The sequence below is a fragment of the Canis lupus genome, chromosome 2 (assembly GCF_003254725.2).
Source record: "Canis lupus dingo isolate Sandy chromosome 2, ASM325472v2, whole genome shotgun sequence".
In the NCBI taxonomy this organism is placed as follows: domain Eukaryota; kingdom Metazoa; phylum Chordata; class Mammalia; order Carnivora; family Canidae; genus Canis; species Canis lupus.
In genome coordinates this window covers 63,668,252-63,690,517 of record NC_064244.1, presented here as the reverse complement: position 1 = coordinate 63,690,517, position 22,266 = coordinate 63,668,252, and the positions used below count along the sequence as shown (strand labels likewise).

The 22,266-nt window shown below is 40.8% G+C and overlaps 1 protein-coding gene and 1 long non-coding RNA gene across 2 annotated transcripts in view; one reads left to right on the top strand and one right to left on the bottom strand.

The window, feature by feature from the left end:
* Positions 1-7,834, top strand: part of HEATR3 (HEAT repeat containing 3) — a 52,120-nt gene extending 44,286 nt beyond the window's left edge. Inside the window, exon 15 of the mRNA XM_049104647.1 lies at positions 7,470-7,834. Coding sequence (XP_048960604.1) covers positions 7,470-7,511 — 42 coding nt within the window. The 3' untranslated portion in view covers positions 7,512-7,834. The remainder of the gene's footprint in view (positions 1-7,469) is intronic.
* On the bottom strand, positions 286-17,816 carry LOC118354136 (uncharacterized). The gene is made up of 3 exons (XR_004814148.2): positions 17,537-17,816; positions 14,916-15,040; positions 286-943 (listed from the first exon to the last, which is right to left on the bottom strand). It is a non-coding gene; the product is annotated as an uncharacterized LOC118354136 (long non-coding RNA).
* Between the last annotated feature and the right edge of the window lie 4,450 nt (positions 17,817-22,266).

Below are 22,266 nucleotides of genomic sequence, written 5' to 3'. Positions count from 1 at the left end.
AAATAAATAAAATATTTTTAAAAAAGGATTTATTTATTAAGGAGAGAGCATGTGCCCATGCCCGCACACAAGTGGGGGGAGGGGGAAAGGGAAATGGAGAGAATCTCCAGCAGACTCCCCCACTGAGTGCAGAGCCTGTCGTGGGCCTCAATCTCAGGACCCAGACTTGACCTGAGCTGAAACCAAGAGTCAGATGCTTAACTGACTGAGCCACCCAGGCACCCCTACAACAGCATTTTTTTTTTTTTTTTAAGATTTTATTTATTTATTTATGAGACACACAGAGAGAAGCAGAGACATAGGCAGAGGGAGAACAGGCTCCATGCAAGGAGCCCAATTTGGGACTCGATCCCAGAACTCCAGGATCACGCCCTGGGCTAAAGGCAGGGCTGAGCCACCCAGGAGTCCCCCTACAACAGCATTTTTAAACAATCTTTTGAGTCTTCCAGTGGTTTGGAGAATTGAATTTTCTCATTTGTTGAACCTAATCCCAAACTTGTATAAAAATTAACCCGTAGAAACTATAGACCAAAGATTTTTAAAAATCTAGTACCTGCTTTGGAGTAGTAATTTTTACCCTTTTTCAGATCATCAGTTTTACTGAGAATCTAATGAAAATCATAGACTCCTCATCCAAATGTACCTCATTAAATATCTTTTGTGTAACAAATTATCCCAAAATTGGTAGCTTAAAATAAAAAAAATTATCTCTTAATTTCTTTGGGTCAGGAATTTAGGAGCAGCTTAGCTGAGTGGTTCTTCTTCAGAGTCTTACAAGGTTGCAGGAAAGATGTTGGCCACAGTTGCAGTCAACTGAAATCTTGACCGGGGCTGGAAGATTTCTTCCAAGGTGGCTCGCTCACATGGCTGTTGGCAGGAGGCCTCCGTTCCTCACTGTGAATGTCATCATGACATAGCACCTGGCTGCCCCCAGAATCAGTATCTGAGAGAGAGAGGAGAAAGCTAGTTTCAGAAGTGACACACCATCACTTCTGCCACATTTAATTTGTTGCAAGTCACTGATTCCAGTGCACACTCGGGGAGGAAAATTCAGTTCCACTTCTTGAAGCGAGGGTTATCAAATAACTGGTACACACACACACACATATGTTTACATTTTGTTTTTAAGTAATCTCTATATGATGTGAGGGCTCAAACTTAGAACCTCAAGATCCAGAGTCTCATTATCTACTGACTGAACCACCAGGCACCCCAGTGGACATCTTTTGAAACCGCCACGTGCACATACCTGCATTCTGCATCAGCAGAGTTCAGAATGTTTATGGGTTTTTTTGATTCATGCATGGACATCAGGTTGAGAATTGCAATTTTGTATTGCATTGGGGTTTTTTTGTTTTTTGTTTTTGTTTTAAAGATTTTATTCATTAGCGACACAGAGAGAGAGAGGCAGAGACACAGGCAGATGGAGAAGCAGGCTCCATGCAGGGAGCCTGATGTGGGACTTGATCCCGGGTCTCCAGGATCATGCCCTGGGCCGAAGGCAGTGCTAAACCGCTGAGCCACCTGGGCTGCCCATGTATTGCATTGGTTACTCTTCAAACTTTAAATCAGTATTCTGAGCAATTTTAGATGCATTTGTTTCTTAACAAATTTCTTTATTCACTCAACATTTATTACGCAAATATTGCTCCCATTTTCTTCTTCACAATAGAGCGAAGATAGTCTTTATATATATATATATGATAGATTTTTTTAAAAATTTTTATTTATGATAGTCACACAGAGAGAGAGAGGCAGAGACACAGGCAGAGGGAGAAGCAGGCTCCATGCACTAGGAGCCCGACGTGGGATTCGATCCCGGGTCTCCAGGATCGCGCCCTGGGCCAAAGGCAGGCGCCAAACCGCTGCGCCACCCAGGGATCCCCGATTTTTTTTTTTTTTTTTTTTTTTTTATTTATGATAGAGAGAGAGAGGCAGAGACACAGGCAGAGGGAGAAGCAGGCTCCATGCACTAGGAGCCCGACGTGGGATTCGATCCTGGGTCTCCAGGATTGCACCCTGGGCCAAAGGCTGGCACTAAACCGCTGGGCCACTCAGGGATCCCCCGAAGGTAGTCTTCTTAAAACACGAACTTACTCAAGTTTCTTCCTGGCTTTTATGCTCAATCACTTCAATGGTTCCCATTACCCACAAGATAAAAGGTTTAGAATCCTCACCTTATCCTGTAAGTAGCATGACCCGAGGGCCAGGTTTGCCTGATAGAGTCTGGATTTGTGCCTGTTAGCCCAGCATAATTATCAATAGCATTCTATTTGACTGCCAAAATGGCCCTGGATGAATATCAAAATGAATTGATGAGACAATGTGAGATTCAGGAATGGTGTGAGACCAGGATAGAAACTGCTATAATGGATAAAACAGACAACTGACCAGGTGGAATTTGCAAAAACAAGTAGAAAACAGTAATTTTTCAATGTTTGATTCCCTGATTCAATCACTATGGAAGAGAATATCTTTGTAAAGTGACAGGATGTCTCTGATTTTCTCTCCAATGATTCAAGAAAAAAAAAATTAGAAGGAATAATAAAGCAAATAGGGCAAAAGAAAGATAGTAACTTGAGAAAAGGTACATGGGGCTTCTCTGAACTATTCTTGCAACTTCTCATTGTTTGAAATTCTATGAAAATGGAAACGTAGGAAACTGATATTTAAAAGGCTGAAAAAGCAAATGCTCAAGTGTAGAACCATAGTCTGGTTCTGCTTGGCCCTCTGGTCTGCTCTGCTCGCTGCCTCACTCAGCATCAGCCATTTTGCTCTTTATGCAGTTGCTTGAGTGTGCCATGCTCCTTTGTTTGACGTGCATATGCATACCCACTGCCAGGCTTCTTTTCTTCATCTAGTTAACCCCTGGTCATCCTTTTTTTCCCCCCTAGTATGTATGTATGTATGTATTTATTTATTTATTTAAAATATTTTATTTATTTATTCATAGAGACACAGAATGAGAGAGCGAGAGAGGCAGAGACACAGGCAGAGGGAGAAGCAGGCTCCATGCAACAAGCCTGATGTGGGACTCGATCCCAGGTCTCCAGGATCACCCCCCCCCCCCCCCCCCCCGGCTGCAGGCGGCGCTAAACCACTGCGCCACGGGGCTGTCCCCTTGTCATCCTTTAAAACTCAGTACAGTATGTGGCTGACTCAGTAGAGCATGTGACTCTTGATCTTGGGGTTGTGAGTTTGATCCCCACTTAAAAATAAAATCTTAAAAAAATAGAATCAGTAATTCCGTAGGGAAATTTTCTCTAACCATTTAGATAAGATCAGGAATCCGTGTTCTAGACACTCAGAGTGTCTTGTACCATATATTTACTCTTTCTTCATATAGCACTTCATTCTTCATTGGATTTATTGAAGCTCCCGTGTGCCAGGCATTCTGCTAGCTATAGAGGATGCCAAGGTAAGCAAATATAGTCCTTGTCTTACAGAGCTTGTGGGCTAGTAGGAGACAGATATAATCTATGTAAGATTGCAAGTGACAAGTACTACAAAGAGAGGGTACCTAAAGCTGAGGCCACTGGAGACCAGGGAAGACTTCCTGGAGAAGTGATAGAAGTAGTTAACTAGGAGAAGAAGCAAGGAAAATAGTTTCCAGCGAGAGGGAACAGCATCTATAAAGATCCTGGGTGGGGCCTGAGAGAGTGAGACAAAGATGAGGGGTCAGTAGAAGCTTCCATGTGGTGGGTGTTCATTGCAAGGTGTGACTAGTGAGGCAGGATGGGGTTCAGACTGCCAGGGTTTTTTAAGATGTTCCATCTTTATCTTACAAGTAATGGGAAAATGAAGTCCCTCAAGTATTTTTTAACAAAGAGGGTGATATGATCAGGCTAAAATTTTGGAAACTTCTGCTCTGGCTATGGTGTGAAGAAAAGATTAGAGGTGAGCCAGAGGAGAAGCAGGTGGACCAGCCAGGAGGTTACTGGGGTGGTATGGGAGATAGATGGTGTTGGTTTTGATCAGTGTGGTGTTTGATGAAGTAGAAAGATAAAACAGCAGGTGGTGATGGATTAGACACATGGGGAAAACAGTAAGATGGAGGCAAGCGTCAAGGTTGAGTCAGGTTTCTGGCTTACATAACTTGTTGGATGGTATTACCATTTACCAAAATAGGAAACACCAAAAGAGGAGCAGGCTAGGGGAAAACTGATGAGTTTTTTATTTGTTATGTATCAGATACGATGGTTTTTAGTGCAAACAACAGAAAACATGGATCCACTGTCTAAAATTGTAGTGAACTTACTGTCTCACATAAAATCAGTGAGAGGGCTGGTTGATTCAGCAGCTCATTGACATCATCAAATACCCAGTTTCTTTCCAATTTTTGTTCTGCCTTCTTCCGCCACGTAGGCTAGTTCCCTTTTGTGGTTGTAGACACTAGTCCAGAGCCAGAAAGGGGACTTTCTCCTCATTATGTCTCTGTCTTTTTAAAAGATTTTATTATTTGTTAGCACAAGTTGGGAGGGGGGTGTAGCAGAGGGAGAGGGAGAAGCAGACTTCCCGCTGAGCAGGGAGTCCCAATGGGCCTTGATCCCAGGACCCTAAGATCAGGAGTCAAAGGTAGATGCTTAACTGATTGAGCCACCCAGGCACCCCTCCTCTTGTGTCTTTAAGAGCTGAATACCTGTCCCAGAAGCCCTCATAGCAGATCTCTGTATCAGAGTACTTAATGTTATACGCTTTAACAATCTCAATCACCAAGTGGCTTAACACAATAAAAATTTATTTCTTACATCACAGTTCTGTGCAAGTTGGGTGGCTCTCTTCGGGATTCAAGCTGACTCTAAAATTTATGTGGAAATACAAAGGATTTAGAATATCCAAAACAACTTTTTAAAAGGTGAACAAATTTGGAGAACTTACACAACCTGATTTTAAGACTTAACTGTAAACTCTTTGACATGCTTCCACAATATTGGAGTCCAGTCTTTTTAGCCTTATGGGTGAGCAAAAGAGAGTGACCCAGGGATATCACTTGAAATTTTAGGGCCAAGCTCCAAAGTGGCAAGTCTTATTTCTGCCCACATTGCATTGGCTAGAACTATTTCCCACCCTAACCTAACAGCATAAGGGGCTGAGAAATGTAATCTTAGTCTGTGCCCCAAAAGAGGAGCCAAGATTGGTCAGCATGCAGCCAGCCTGCTGTAGCCTCAGATTATCAGTGGCCAGAATTGGGTCAAATACCTTACTTCAACCACTGATAAGGGGAATGGAATTACTGTGATTGGCTTATATTAATAATATCTGTGTGAGTCTAGATTTTCCTCCTATACTTCAATCATGACAACATATTGCAACAGATTGAATGCAAAAGCAGCACTACTGGATCCATCTTTCAGCCACAGAAGGGAGGTAACCAACCCCTTCATTGGATTTTTTCTGAGATAAAAAAGTCATTATGATTTAAACCAGTGATTCACATTTTCTGTTACTTGTACAGAATGGATGTGGAAACCATATGACCCTCTTAATAGATGCAGGAAAAGCATTTGACAAAAACCTACCACTCTTAGCAAACTAGGAATAGGAGATTTTCTCAATCTTTTAAAGAACATTAAAAAAAAAAAAAACCTACAGCTAACATCATACTTAACAGTGAAAGACTGAATTATTTTTGCCTAAGATCAGAAACATGGCAAGGATTTCCACTCTGGCTACTTTTATCCAATATCATATTGGGAATCCTAACCAGTATAATAAAGCAAAAAAGTAAGTAAAAGACACGTACTAGAAAGGAAGACGTGAGACTACCTTTATTTGCAATTGATATATATATAGAAAGTCCTTAAAAGCATACAAAAAAAGCTATTAGAATTAGTAAGTTTAAAAAGATCACAGGATACAGGATCAATATATCACAGTCACATATTAGTAATGAAGAATCCAACAGAAATTCAGGTAATCATATTTATGATAGCATCCAAAAATGTACATAGGAATAAATTTATAAAAGATACACAGGATAGGGGTACCTCAGTGGCTCAGTTGGTTAAGCAGCCAGCTCTTGATTTCAGCTCAGGTCATGATCTTAGAGTCCTGGGATCAGGCCCACCATCTTGGGCTCCATGCTTAGTGGGAAATCTGCTTCAGGATTCTTTTTTTTTTTTTTTTTTTAAGATTTTATTTATTTATTCATAGAGATGCAGAGAAAGAGAGAGAGAGAGGCAGAGACACAGGCAGAGGGAGAAGCAGGCTCCATGCAGGGAGCCTGACGTGGGACTCGATCCAGGGTCTCCAGGATCATGCCCTGGGCTGCAGGCGGCACTAAACCGCTGCACCACCAGGGCTGCCCCTGCTTCAGAATTCTTTCTTTCCCTTTGCCCCTCCTCTCTTCTCTAAAATAAATAAATCTTAAAAAAAAAAAAAAAAGAAGAAAGATATGTACATTGAAAACTACAAAGCATTGTTGAGAGAAATTACAACCTATACAAATGGAGAAAGATACCATGTGCATGGATTGGAAGATGACATTTCTCCCCAAATTGGTCTGTAGATCCAAAGCAATCCCAGTTAAAACCTCAGCAAGCTTTTCTGTAGAAATTGACAAGCTGGCTCTAAAATTTATGTGGAAATACAAAGGATTTACAATATCCAAAACAACTTTTTAAAAGGTGAACAAATTTGGAGAACTTACACAACCTGATTTTAAGTACAGGGATTAAAGTAAGACACAGAGATCAAAAGAACAAAATTAGGGGATCCCTGGGTGGCTCAGTGGTTTAGTGCCTGCCTTTGGCCCAGGGCGTGATCCTGGAGACTCAGGATTGAGTCCCACAACAGGCTCCCTGCATGGAGCCTGCTTCTCCCTCTGCCTGTGTCTCTGCCTCTTTCTCTCTCTCTGTCTCTCATGAATAAATAAATAAAATCTTTAAAAAAAAAAGAACAAAATTGAAAGTCCAGAAATAGACCTATAATTACATGGCCAATTGCTTTTCCACTAAGATGCCAAGTTGATTCAATAAAAAAATAATATTTTTAGTAAAATGTGCTAGAATAACTGATACCTGTATGGAAAGAGACATATTCAAGAGTCAAGGTTTAATAAAATTAAATATTTTTTACTAATTCATCAAGCACATTTAAAAAAAATTTTCAGTATACTTAACATACAACATCAAGCACATTCTCTTTTTAACATTTTATTTATTTGAGAGAGAGCATGAGCGGCAGGGTAGGGGGAATCAGGAGAGGGAGAAGTAGGCTCCCCACTGAGCAGGGAGCCTGACATAGGGCTCAATCCGAGGACCCTGGCTTCATGATCTGACCCAAAGGCAGATGCTTCACCAACTGAGCCACCCAGGCACCTCCATCAATCACAATCCTAAGTACAGTTTTTTTTTCCTGTAAGTGCACAATAGGGAAGAATACAATGAGTATTGGTACAGTTTGGTGCCAATGCCTTGATTCATACTAACCACCAGCAGTTTTATGAGCCAATGCTTTTGTGCCCACAGGCCAATGTGCCAACACAGCAAAAAAGGCAAGTCACATTTTAGTATTGTTGCAAAAATAGTTTTGACCTTGTGGGAACCCCCAAAGGATCTGTGGAACACACTTTGAGGACTGCTCGTCTAGAAAGAAGTAAAAAGAGAATAGAAGGAAGACTGAGACTATGCCTTGAAGAAATCTCATTTTTGGTCACCTGGCTGGAGGATGAACCTGAAGGGAAACAGAAGAAATGACCTGAGAGGTAGGAGAAAATCCAGAAAAGTGAAAAGGTAGGAAATGCTTTCAGAAGGTGGACGGGGCCAATCATGTGGAACATGTATTAAGGTCCACTGGTTTAGGGATGTAGATGTCACTGATGATGTTAGCAATCACTCTATGAAGTGATTCCAGTTTCCCAAGTCAGATTGAAGGGGGCTGGACAGTGTGTGGGACAGGGAGGGGAAGCTTCTGGGGAAACTTGTCAAGGACAGAAAGAGACAGGAGCTGAGGGATGGAGTCACAATTGCTCGTTGACTTTCAGCGAATGAATGAATGAATTGGTGATGCACTGGATGTGGAGGACGGAGAGAAAGAAAGCCCCAGGAGGGCACTGGGTTTCCAGTTTCTGGAAATGATCAAATAATGGTCTGTTTCTTGAGATGGGAAGTTCAGGCCCAAGTTAGATAAACATACCTGTAGTTTGAGTTGAGGAAGCATTTCCCTAAGAGATTTTAATTTCCTTTTTAAGCATGTTGGTTTTTTCCCTCCTATACCTTGAAGCCCGTTTACTACTTCTCTTGGTAAGAAGCATTGAGAGTTTCCGGTCTTGAGTCATACGCTTTTTATCTTCTCCCCTTTTCCAGTTAAAAGTTCACCTTAGTTTTACTACCTAACCAAAAAAAGTGTTATGTCTTTATTCTGTAGAAGAGTCTCGAATTTTGCTCTACTTGAGAAATTTATTTATTTTATTTTATTTATTTATTTATTTTTATTTGAGAAATTTATATCTTTAATTGAAACTATTTGGCCCACTTGAGTATTTTCTTATTTTAATGAACAGAATTAACTTGAGTTATCCTTTTTCTATGCAGAGTGAGAAATTATAAGCAAGTGGTTTCCAATATTTGTTTAAATGTATTTTTATCTTCCCTAATCTTATATAGGAATCCTAATTTTGAGAACACAGCTGCCCTAAAATTTTAACATTTTCAGCAATGTATGCCTGTCCATGAAAAGAAAAAATTCCTTTTGAGTAAAGGAGCTTCTTTAATTACTTCCATTTACTATGAAATCAGGAAAAACACTTTGCTACTCTCATTTGTAGGGACCAATTTCTTGAGTTTATTTAACATAAAAGACAAAGTTATTCGAGTAAAATAGGAAGAAATGAAGATGTTTTTAAATATATGCTATTAATAGGAAGAGTGGATCATTTTTAGGGCCATCAGATTTTAAATTGCAGACGGTGGAACAGGTATAGGCCATGGAGCCAAAATGATTTCACAAAGCTGTTTGAAATAGTTGACTGCCTTTTTTCCTTTTTTAGTTCAAAGATTACTAACAAAGTCAGAAAATGTCTAAAATCAGCACAGTCTTCTTTTTTTAAGATTTTATTTATTTTAGAGAGAGAGAACCTTAAGCAGACTCCATGCTGAGCGTGGAGCCCAACACAGGGCTCGACCTCACAACCCTAAGAATAGGACCTGAGCCCAAATCAAGAGTTGAGCACTCAACCGACTGGGCTTTTGGTCTTTCACCTTGAATTATAAATTTAAATAAGTTTGGAAAATTCAAAACAGGACATTTTTCATTGCTCTATTAAAAGAAGTTAGGGGGGCAGCCCCGGTGGCACAGCGGTTTAGCGCCGCCTGCAGCCCAGGGCATGATCCTGGAGACCCGGGATCGAGTCCCACGTCAGGCTTCCTGCATGGAGTCTGCTTCTCCCTCCACCTGTGTCTCTGCCTCTCTCTCTCTCTCTCTCTCTCTCTCTCTCTCTCTCTCTGTCTCTCATGAATGAATAAATCTTTAAAAAGATTAGATCTTTTTAAATCTTTAAAAAAAGATAAATCTTTAAAAAAAATAAAAGAAGTTATAGATTCTTTCAATCTTTTAAAGTTATATTTAACTTATATATTAGAAAACAGGTATTACATGTGTATGATAAACAATTAAAAAATGCCAGAAAACGTCCATGAAAAGTTTTTGTGTCTTCCGTTTCCTCTCCAGAAAGTACCCCTATTGGTTTTGCATGTGTCCTTCTAGAAATGCTCTTTGCATAACGAAGCAAATGTATGTGTTCTTCTCCCATTTGGGATGCAAATGGTAGCTTACTCCTTGATGTTGTTTTATCTTAGGGATCTTTCCACATCAATGTGTACACAACTGCCCCAATTCTTTTCAGCAGCTCCACAGAATTCTATTGAAGGGTTGGAACCATGATTTAATTAGTTTTTCCATAGAGAGGGAGGCAGCCCTGCATCCAGCTCAAGAGATTAGACTCTGGAGCTAGATAGTGTGGATTTGAATCCTGACTCTACCCTATCCTCACTGTGTAAACATGGACAAATGACTTAATTTCTGTGCCTCAGTTTTCATATCTGAAAAAGGGAATGATAAATAAAGACCATGCCACTGAACAGGTTTGTTGTTGAGGGTTAAGTGGGTTAATATTTGTGAAACAGAACAGTGACCAACACATGTTAAATGCTATACAGATGCATCTTACATTGATGGATGTCTAGATTGTTTCTAGTCTCTTGCTGCTACAGACAATGCTGAATATTCTAGTATTTGTGTGACTGTGCACAAGATCCTAGAGTTTGAATCACCAAATGGTAAAAAGAAAAAATATACTGCCTTTCTCTACTGTATTTTTCTTCTTTAGTACTTAACACCATTTGACATATACATTTAGAACATAGTATTTTTAATTCCATAAATTGGCCCACATTTCTTCTCTTAACATTTGAAAAGAAAAATGACAACTAGAAACCTGAGAAACCTCCTGTGTTCTAGAATTTTAAAGAGGGCTTTAGAAAGAACTGAGCATCTGGAAGCTGCATGTTACATGGTGGTCACCGTGCTCTTTCCTGCTGGAGATGAGAGGTGAGGGAGTCTCTGTTCCTCCCAATCTGTGGGAGGTGGCGGGGAGGGGGCTTGCAGAGTCTCTGCAGAGAATGAAAGAGAATGTGAGTGTCTGTCATATGTATAATGATATGGACAGCCAACTAAATTATGGAAGAAAAAGAAGAGGCCATTAATTTTACTTAGAAGTTTCAGGAAGAAAGATGTGGCAATGCTGCCTTGCACACATCTACCCTCATGCTTACCACTTTGGTGCGTTATCAGCAGACTTCCAACTACCAGTCCCCAAATTTCCTTGCTTGCTGACTTTCTTTGGCTCCAGGGTCCCTGCTTGGCCCCAACATGACAGCTCAGAAGTATAAGGAATGGAGGAAACTCCACCCCTCCCCCACCAGAATCCCTCCATCAATGACTGGCAAGAAGTGTGTAAATACCCAAGACTCTTGCCCACTCTGTGGGGAGACTCGGAGGTCCCAGAGTTCTCCAGCAGGATTAAGTCTTAGACCTTGCTTGAAAACAAACCTTCATTGCTGCCCTCTCTTGTCTATCTGATTTCTCCTCTCCCCACTTGTGTCTCCTGGGATCACCTGCCACATAAAATGCTGGCACTTGACACCTTGGCTCAGTGTTTGCTTTCAGGAAAACCCAAAGCAACACAAGAAATATTAAAGTTGCATTGTGTGTGTGTGGGGGGAATTGTGTATGTGTGTAAAAGTTTGTAAATTCATAAATTTATATTCTGGGTGTGTCATTGCTTTGTGCATTAGCCATACTCGTGGAATAATGTTTGTCAGTGTGCAAGGTGATTATCTTAAATTTCTTGCCTTAGGATAGAAGAGAATTCTCATTTCCATTTCCTTCTGCAGATATCAAAAATTGCTTAAGTCAGTTTATATCTCTTAGAGAAATTAATTTGATGCTAGATTAAATTATATTTCAGTCTACTTAGGATCAGAACAATATAGTTATTTGAAATGGGAAAGCAACATGTTAAAAAATTCTCGTGGAAAAATATGATGGCACCCCCACATTTGCCATGTCATTTCACTGCCAGTTATATGAAAAGCAAATTCAAGAGGGAAATATTTCACTCTAAAACTCTAAACCCACAGATGCCTGGGTTTGGGTTCTGAGGTCCAAACATCTAACTTCAAGGCTGTTTCAAGATCTCATCTATTAGCGTGTGGATGGAAATTCTTGCTGTACTACGTGTGAAAGTGCAGCCCAATAAGATAATTGCTAAGCTCTTACCTAACAGGCATGAGATGAAATGAGATACTGGAAAATTAGAGCAATACACCCCAGTTTGGAAAACAATGTTTTCATTTAGGAGAGACAACAGGTATAAAAACTACAAGAACTTGCTTATCCACACTGCCTGCATTTGTGCCTCTGAAAAGGGGAATCACCTTGATGATTGCTTGGGTAGGTCTGGGGGTTAATTTTAAAAAGTAACAATAAAGTTGTTATTAAAAGAGGTAGAATGACATGAGCTTCTCTGAAGATCTTCCTCAGAGCAGTGTTTATACCAGCAAAAGATTGCCAACTACCTAAATGTCCCTCTCACAGTGGTATGGCTAAGTCACTACAGTGTAGTCTTGCTTCTTTCTTTCAAGCCTGGGTTGAGCTTGATCTTGTGATCCCAAGATCACAACCTGAGCCAAAATCAAGAGTCAGGTGCTTAACTAACTGATCCCCCCAGGCACCCCAGAGTTTCCTTCTTTTTTTTTTTTTTTTTTTTTAATTTTATTTATTCATGAGAGACACAGAGACAGAGAGGTAGAGACACAGGCAGAGGGAGAAGGAGGCTCCATGCAGGGAGCCTGACATGGGGCTCAATCCTCCTGGGTCTCCAGGATCACACCCTGGACTGAAGGCAGTGCTAAACCGCTGGGCCACCAGGGCTGCCCCAGTTTCCTTCCTTTTTAAGGCTGAATATTATTCCATTGTGTGTGGGTGTATAATGAATATTATTCCATATAGCTATATCTATCTATCTATCGAGAAAGACACCACATTTTACTTATCCATTCATCTGTTGATGGACACTTGGGTTATTTATACCTCTTGGCTGTAAATAATGGTGCTATGAACATATATATATATAAAATCAAATCTCTGATTGCAATTCTTTAGATACCCAGAAATGGAATTGCAGGATCATATGGTAGTTCTATTTTTAATTTCTTGAGAACCACCATACTGTTTTCCATAGCAGTTGTACCATCTTACCTTCCCACCAACAGTGCACAAAAATTGCAATTTCTTTACATCTTTGACAACATTTGTTATTTTCTATATTCTTTATAACAACAATCCTAATGGGCATGAAGTGGCTGATAGTTATTTTTTGAATGAACAAACAATATCTCTTAAATTAAAATAACTACTACCTGTTGCATTATATTTTAAGATATTAGTGTTATCAAAAGAATACTTACATGCTTTTTTTTTTTAATTTTTATTTATTTATGATAGTCACAGAGAGAGAGAGAGAGGCAGAGGGAGAAGCAGGCTCCATGCACCGGGAGCCCGACATGGGATTCGATCTCGGGTCTCCAGGATCGCGCCCTGGGCCAAAGGCAGGCACCAAACCGCTGCGCCACCCAGGGATCCCACTTACATGCTTTTGAGATACGCTGTTTTCAATAGCAAGAACATTAGAGTGTTCACTTTATACAAGATATCTAACAGGCCCTAAGTCAAAATATATTGTTAAATCCAAGTTACTAATTTAATTCAGATAATGTCCGTTGTCAATGTCTATTTGTTCTAGAGATTCTACTAAAAGATCTTTCAAATCCTGTCTTATACAGTTTCATTTATGGCATGAAATTAAACATTTAAGCACAAGAAAAACCAATATTCATTCTCAAAACATTACACATAGAATTACCTGATGGGCCAGCAGTTCCACTCCCAGGTATGTACCCAAAAGAACTGAAAACCAGTATTCAAATAAAAACATGCACACAAATGTTCATAGCAGCATTATTCACAATAGCCAAAAGGAAACAGCCCAAATGTTCATTAATGGATGAATGAAAATACTAAGTGTGGGGGATCCCTGGGTGGCGCAGCGGTTTAGCGCCTGCCTTTGGCCCAGGGCGCGATCCTGGAGACCCGGGATCGAATCCCACGTTGGGCTCCCAGTGCATGGAGCCTGCTTCTCCCTCTGCCTATGTCTCTGCCTCTCTCTCTCTCTGTGTGTGGCTATCATAAATAAATAAAAATTAAAAAAAAATACTAAGTGTGTTATATTCATATAGCCATAAAAAGGGATACATATCCCACATGGATGAACCTCAAAAGCATGATCCTAGGAGTGTCTAGCTGGCTCGGTAGAGCATGAGACTCTTTTTTTTTTTTTTTTTTTAAGATTTATTTATTTATAATAGAGAAGAGAGAGAGGCAGAGACATAGGAGGAGGGAGAAGCAGGCTCCATGCCAGGAACCTGACGTGGGACTTGATCCCGGGACTCCAGGACCACACCCCAGGCCAAAGGCAGGCACTAAACCGCTGAGCCACCCAGGGATCCCCTAGCATGAGACTCTTGATCTCAGGATCATGAGTTTGATCACCATGTTGGTCATGGAAGCTACTTTATTATTATTTTTTAAGATTTTAATTTATTTATTCATGGGAGACACACACACACACAGAGGCAGAGACACAGGCAGAGGGAGAAGCAGGCTCTATGCAGGGAGCCCGATGTGGGACTCCATCCCGGGTCTCCAGGATCACGCCCTGGGCTGAAGGTGGTGCTAAAACTGCTGAGCCACCGGGGCTGCCCTGTGGAAAGTACTTTAATTTTTTTTTTGAAAAGAGGGGCACCTGGGTGGCTCAGTCAGCTGAGCATCTGACTCAGATTTCAGCTCAGGTCATGAATTTGGGGTCTTGATCTTGAGATTGTGATCTTGGAGTCGTGGGGATCAGCCCTGTGTCGGGCTCTGCGATTGATGGGGAGGCTGCTTGAGATTCTCTCTCTCCCTCTCCTGCCCTTCCCCCTGCTCATGCTCTCTCTCTCTCTTTTGTGCATATAAGTAAATTTTAAAAACAACAACAAAAAAAAAAAAAAAGGAAAGAAAACATTATTCTAAGTAAAAGATGCCAGAAACAAAGGCCACTTGTTATATGATTCTATGTGTATGAAACATCACAATAGGTAGATCCATAGAAACAGCAGATTAATGGCTGCCAAGGGCTGGGGAGGGGGGAAAGAGGACTTCCTGCCCACCTGGGGTGATGAAAACGTTTGCAACTTGCTACAGGTGATGGTTGCATAACATTGTGACCATACTAAGTACCACTTTTCAGTAATTAAAATGGTGAAGATTTTACTCTGTGAAATTTATCTCAATCTCTTTTTTTAACAAAAGTAACATACCTCCACAGAACAGAGAGGGTGGGCAAAGTGCACACAGTACAGAAGGTTAGAAGGAACAAGTGCTTCCTCCCATGCTCCAAGTCCACTCCTCTGAGGTAGTAACTGTCGGTGGTTTCTTACAAGTCCTTAAAGAAAATATTGGTACTTAAGCTTTTTTTTTTAATAGAAATTGGATCATATTCTACACACTGCTCTTCACCTTGCTTTTTCCACTTAATGATACATTTTAGTGATTTCTCTATGTCAACATGTTTAGTGCTGGTTTGTTCATTTTAACAGGCATATAGTAGTATTTTATTGACTGAGTGTACCTTAGTTTAACTAGACTCCTCTTGATGGATGCTTATATTGGCTACTGCAGACAAAGCAACTTTAAATATTCTTATTCAAAGATCTATATGCACATATGAAAATATATAAAATAAATTTATTTTTAAAAAGATTTTATTTATTTGAGAGAGAGAACAAAGCAGGGGGAGCAGCAGAGGGAGAGGGAGAAGCAGGCTCCCCCAGTGAGCAGGGAGCCCGATGTGGGACTCCATCCCAGGACCCTGGGATTGTGACCTGAGCCGAAGGCAAGTGTTCAACCGTCTAAGCCACTCAGGTGCCCCTAAAATACATTTCTAAAAGTAGCTTTGCTGGGTGCTGTGGACCACATTTGTGCCCCGCCCCCCCCTTCCATTCATATGTTGAAGCTCTAGCCTCCCTGTCTACCCTATTTGGAGACGGGGCCTTTCAGAAGGTAGCTAAGGTTAAGTGAGATCATAGGGTAGAGCTCTAATCCAATATGACTGCTGTTCCTATAAGAAGGGGAAGAGATGCCTGACTTCTGTCTCTGTCAGCATGTGCACATGTAAAGCACACAGGGAGAAGATGCCATCTTCAAGCCAGGGAGAGAGGTCTCACCAGAAACCAGCCTTGATGGCACCTTGATCTTGGACTTCTAGCCTCCAGAGCAGTGAGAAAATACATTTCTGTTGTTGAAGCCACCTGGTCTGTGGTTTTCTGTTACTACAGCTAGAGCTGACTAATGCTATATGCATTTTGAATTTGATAGGACCCAAATAATCCTCCAAAGCCTTTTCTCCACTTTGTCCTTCTGCAGGCAGTGAACAAGACTCGTTTCTTCTATATCTTCACCAGTACTGCGTAACATACTGTTTAATGTTTATCAATCTGAGAAACACAGATTTTTGTGTATTGTAATTCAAAGGGATGCATGAAGTTGAATTTTTTCCAACTGTGTGTGTGAACAATGAATTTATTTTATTCTTCCTGGAAGCCCATTATGTGGTAGGTACTACATAAAAGCTGGTCCAACCACAGGGACATTTCAAGAATCTTTCTTTCTTTCTTTTTCTTTTTTTCAGGGATGGGGGTCCAGAGGAAGACAGAGAGAGGAAATCTTAATCAGGCTCCACGCCCAGCACAGGAGCCTGAGGCAGGGCTCAATCTCATGACCCTGAGACCATGATTTGAGCCAAAATCAAGAGTTGGCTGCTTAACTAACTGAGCCACCCAAGCTCCCCTCAAGAAACTTTCTTATGGGGGATCCCTGGGTGGCTCAGCAGTTCAGCGCCTGCCTTTGGCCCAGGGCATGATCCTGGAGTCCCGGGATCGAGTCCTGTGTCGGGCTCTGGGCATGGAGCCTGCTTCTCCCTCTGCCTCTCTCTCTCTCTCTATCATGAATAAATAAATAAAATCTTTTTTTTTTTAAAGAAACTTTCTTATGCACTTTCCACTTTTTCTTGCTTTTTGCATATTTTATGAGTTGGAATGGCTATGAAAAATACAAATAAGAATGTTATTTTGGGGTTTCTCATACTTCATAGCAAGATATTTAATTCACAGTGATTTTTGGGGAATGAGCCATAGGTCATATAGTATCGTAGATGAACATAATCTTCCACTGCAGTCAAATTTTCTCAACTGCCTGATCCCAACAAAATGGGTTTGAACAACTTTAGAACAGGGGTGGTTACTACATGTGTCCACAGCACTATTACAAGTAGGGGCAGGAGGGGCGTGTACTCTTTGGTCTTTGAAATCTGCTGAACTAGATTCTCCTGGATCATTCTTCTTTTTTCCTTCTTACCACTTGGGAGTCCAAAGATGTGCCACCAGGACACTCTGCTCCAGGGCCTCCCAGGTGCCCCATTTGAATTATATCCCTCAAGCCTGTCCTCCAGGTGCTTGTGCGTCAGCCGATTGGAAAAAGATGACATGTATTAACTAGAAAACACATGAACACACCCATGGACAACTGGACTGTGACCAACTCCCCTGACTTAATCATCTTTGTACCCTAGAGTTACAGTGGAATGAAGGATGGAATGTATGAATGAATGGCAAAGACACCAACTGGTTAAGTATCCAGGTGTTTCCTGGGAAGGGTGTTATTTCAGCCAAGAGGGTGAGTGCAGCTGTTGATCTTCCTAGGAGTCAAAATCACGACCTTGTAGCCACGTTGGCAAGATGCGTGGCTTGACCAGATTGAACAGTCAAGCTGATACAGCCTTAGTGTCACCTGTGAGATTGTAATGCTATATATGCACACACATACACACACACCCCTAATTACAATCTAAAAAACGAGATAGAAGTGGTATCTTATAACTCACTGTTTTTCAACCATCAGTTCACAGATCCTGATTAATCATTGAACATTCATTATGGTTGTGTGTTTTCAGGTCCAGTTTTAGAACTTTGAACAAGGTCAAAAATCTCATGTTGCTGTGGTCACAGTTCCTTGCGATTACTGACAGTGAATAACCGAGTTTCAAATATTCTCTCCAGCCCTCGGAGAAATGACTTTCAGTATCTATGTCTTAAATTTGTTATGTAGACTAGTTTCAAAGCAGATTGGGGCTGCAGATTTGAAACTTTTCCACTAGCAGGGTGTCATAGTATTTTTTCCTAAGTAGTAACCTCAGCAGCTTCTATGTGTGGCACATGGTATGTGGCTTCCCGAGGTCTGTGCTCTACTCTCTGACTTGCTTTTCCTTGCTGTATAATGGGTTCTGTCCATTTGTCCTGAGCCTGCAAATTTTTAGTTGGCTTTTTTGCACTTCTACCAAACAAATACAGAAGTTGCCCCTCGCTATTTTGGCTGCACTTTTCAAAGCCTATCAGATTGTCTAAAGACTTTAGGGATAACTCTGTAACTTAAATTACTCAAGTTTTTCTTGAATGAAATGCCTTTTGGGCTAGATACACAGTAAGGGAAAATTTGGCACCCGTAGTTGTGCATTTTACCTAGAAAAGTCCCCTGTGGCTTGGCTTACAACACATCCAGAAATAAAATTTGCCTTTCTGCTTTCTTTTGAGGCAAAGCATGATGTACACGTTCCAAACATATTTACTGCTGTTTGTTGCAATTCTCTTGTTGAATTTGCTTGCCACAAAACATACTGGAGGGGAGTCAGATGGAAATGAATAATAAACTAGGTGTTTGGACATAGAGGGCAGAGCACCAACTAAGCACCTGAGCACTCAAGAAGTGATTTTACTCTGGAAATCATTAAAATATGAAGTCACGGAGCTATTTTGTTTTGTTGGATTGTATGTATGTGTTCAAGTATTAAAGACTTTGAAACCAGGGAGAAAGCCCTGATGGCCTCCGGGGTCCTGATTGCCTTTGGGGTCATTCTTCCCTTGAAGAATAGTGGTGACCTCAGCTAACTAGTTCTATGGGCTCATCCCGTGAAACCCCTGAGGTCTGACAGCCTTCCTTCTTTCGTTCTTTCCCATCTCCTACTCCTGGCAGTTATCCTCCTGGGGTGGCTGATTAATCTGTGGCTCACACCCACACTCATTACCCAATAACTCAAATGGCTGCTTGGCCATGTCCGTAATGTTCTCATTTTTTGCAATATGCATAGGCTGAAAATTTTCCAAATCATTAAATTCTACTTCCTCTTTGCTTAACAATTCTGTCTTTAAGTCATTTCTTTCTTCTCAAATTTTATTATAAGCAGCCAGGTGGAGCCAAGCCACACCTTCAACCCCCCCCCCTTTTTTTTTTTAAAGAAATCACTTCAGTTAAATACCCAGTTTCATTGTCTGCAATTTCTGCTTTCCATAAAACACTAGAAGACAACGAACACAATGCAGCCACTTCTCTGCCACATTATAACCAGGACTGCCTTTTGTCCAGTTTCCAGTAACATGTTTCTCATTTCCATCTGAGACCTCCTCAGAAGGGCCTTACTGTCCATATTTCTACCAATATACTGTTCATGACCACTTAGGGATCTCTAAGCAGACTGAGGCTTTTCTCTACAGTTCTCATCTTTTCTTTCTAACCTCTAATCAGAATTATTATTTTTTTTTTTTAAAGCAAACTCCACACCCAGCATGAGCCCACCATGGGGCTTGAACTCAGGACCCTGAGATCAAGACCTGAGCTGAGATCAAGAGTTGGAAGCTTATCCATCCACCCAGGTGCCCTTTGCCAGAATTACTTTTTTTTTTTTAAGATTTAATTATTTATTCATGAGAGACACAGAGATAGAGAGGCAGAGACAGGCAGAGGGAGAAGCAGGCTCCTTGCAGGGAGCCTGATGTGAGACTTGATCCCGGATCTTGGGATCATGCCCTGAGCCACCCAGGCATCCCAACCGGAATTACTTTTAAAGATCTATTAGTGGGGCTCCTGACTGGCTCAGTTGGTAGAGCGTACAACTCTTGAACCCCATATTGGGAGTAGAGATTACCTAAAATCTTGGGGTGCCTGGGTGGCTCAGTTGGTTAAAGCGCAGACTCTTGATTTTGGTTCAGGTCATGATCTCAGGGTTCTGAGATCCAGCCCCATGTTGGGCTCCCTGATCAGTGGGGAGTCTGCTTCTCTCCCTCTCCCTCTGCCCTTCCTCCTGCTCTTTTTTTTTTTTTTTTAATTTTATTTATTTATGATAGTCACATAGAGAGAGAGAGGCAGAGACATAGGCAGAGGGAGAAGCAGGCTCCATGCACCGGGAGCCTGACGTGGGATTCGATCCGGGGTTTCCAGGATCACGCCCTGGGCCAAAGGCAGGCGCCAAACCGCTGCGCCACCCAGGGATCCCCCTTCCTCCTGCTCTTGCATGCTATCTAAAATAAATAAAATCTTATCAATGAATGAATGAGTGAATGTCTATTCATGGCATGTAGGCTTTTTCAAGCATGAACTTTCAAACTCCATTTCTCTACCCATTACCCAGTTCCAAAGATACTTCTCCACTTCCACATTTTTAGGTATTACAGCACCACCCCCACTTCTCATTTTCATATGTATGACTTATTTGGATTTATTGTATACATAATATATATCCATTTGTAGAGATTTGTATGAATACTTATTATGAGGAATTGGCTCATGCAGCTATGGAGACTGAGAAGTACCACAGTCTGCTATCTACAAGCTGGAGACCCAGTCAAATTGGTGATAAAATTGAGTCTGAGTCTCAAGTCCTGAAAACCAGGGATGCCAATGGTGTAAAAATGAGAAGATGAGATGAAATGGCCCAGCTCCATCAGCAAGGCAAGAAAAAAGGGACAAATTCCTCCTTCCTCTACCTTTGTTTACATTTGGGTCCTCAACTGATAGGATAAGACCCACCCACATGAGGGAGGGCAATCCACTTTCCTGAGTCCACCCATTTGAAATGCTAGTTTCACCTATAGCTATCCTCACAAACATACCTAGGAATAATGTTCAATCTGAGCACCCCATGGGCAATCAAGGTGATAAATTAACAATCATACCAAGTAACTTTTTCAAGGAGAATGTCTGGACTGCATTTCAAGTAATATAAGGTTCTAGCAATATTCTAGAGTGAGATTTTGATGGATAGTAAGAACCTTTGTCTTTAGAAATGCAATTTCAATGACAGTTGACAAAAGCAGTTGTGAGTGAGCACCTGCTTAGGCAAGACCACCTTATCTAGGGTCTTCATCCTCTCCCACAGACTGCCCTGCAGTGATGTATTAAAAAGAAATAGTTATTCAGATTGGGTCATGATCTCAGGGTCCTGAGCTTGAGTCCTGCACTGGGCTCCTTGCGCAGCAGGGAGTCTGCTTCTCCCTCTCCCTCTGTTCATGTTCTCTCTCTCAAGTGAATAAATAAAATCTAAAAAAATAAAAATAAATGGTAAAATGCAGAGGATTGTTTTGGTGTTGGAACTTGGCTGAGTTTCTGGGCTTTCATGGCCAAGGAAGCTATTTCCTGGACAAGAGGAAAGATGGTAGCAAGAGCTGCCTTAACAGCCTTGTATAAACTTGACTCTGAAAAAACGTCTGGAACTTTTTTTACAGATTGGTCAGAAATTTGAGAAAATACACTCATTGTGGCAGTGTTTTTTGTTTTGTTTTGTCATTAGGCTAAGCAAGCAATTCTCTGTGGGGGCTATAACAGCTACCATGGTCAAATTCTATAGAAACACCAACCAGAATAGAGGTTATTCAGAAAAGACAAATCTATAGAGATAAAAAAGTAGATTAGTACTTGCCTGGGCATGGGGTTGGGAAAACAGATTGACTACAAAGAAGCTCTTGAGATCTTTTTGGTGTTAGAAACATTCCAAGATCAGATTGTGGCAATAGCTGCGTAAGTCTGTAAATGTACTAAAAATCATTCATTAAAGTGTACACTTAAAATGGGTGAATTTTATAACATATATACTAAAAAGCTCCTAAACGTACACATGCGTATACACACACACACACTCACACCAAAGATCCCAGAATGGCACAGAATTTAAGCAATTTTGTTTCTAAAATAGGAATGGAAGAAATTTTGACTGTCCAGAACAAGATACAGGCCTCCACATTGCCAATTATTTTGAAATGTCATTGAAAAAGATGCTCCTACTTGGAATCCTGTTTGAATTCATGAGGGAGAAAAAACCACAGTACAAGGATGTATATTGTGTGCAAAAGGGGAAGGTTTGTAAATGTGCCCTACATCCAAGATTATTAATACCTGGAGCAAATGCTTCATGACCTAAACACTGAAGATACTAATAACTTTAACTATATGACTTATCGTTTGTGTTTCTTGTTAACTCGGGAGTGAAGTGATATAATCACAAACTGCCCAAGATTTAATTAACTATTAATAATACCATGTAGTAGTGTGTGTGTGCAATTTCCCTTCAGTTTTATTCAAGTTAATAAATCAATGAAATCATATTTAAATTTGCTTGATTCTTGGGTAATTCACTTTCTTCTCATTTTTCCACTCGATTTTTACTCTGCAGAATCTTGATGTTTCAGTAAATCTTCCAAGTTAAAACCATTGACTCAACATTTTCCCCCCTAAGAATAAGAATACTGAGAATGAATAGGAGATTAGATTATGGAGCAAAATGTCTGA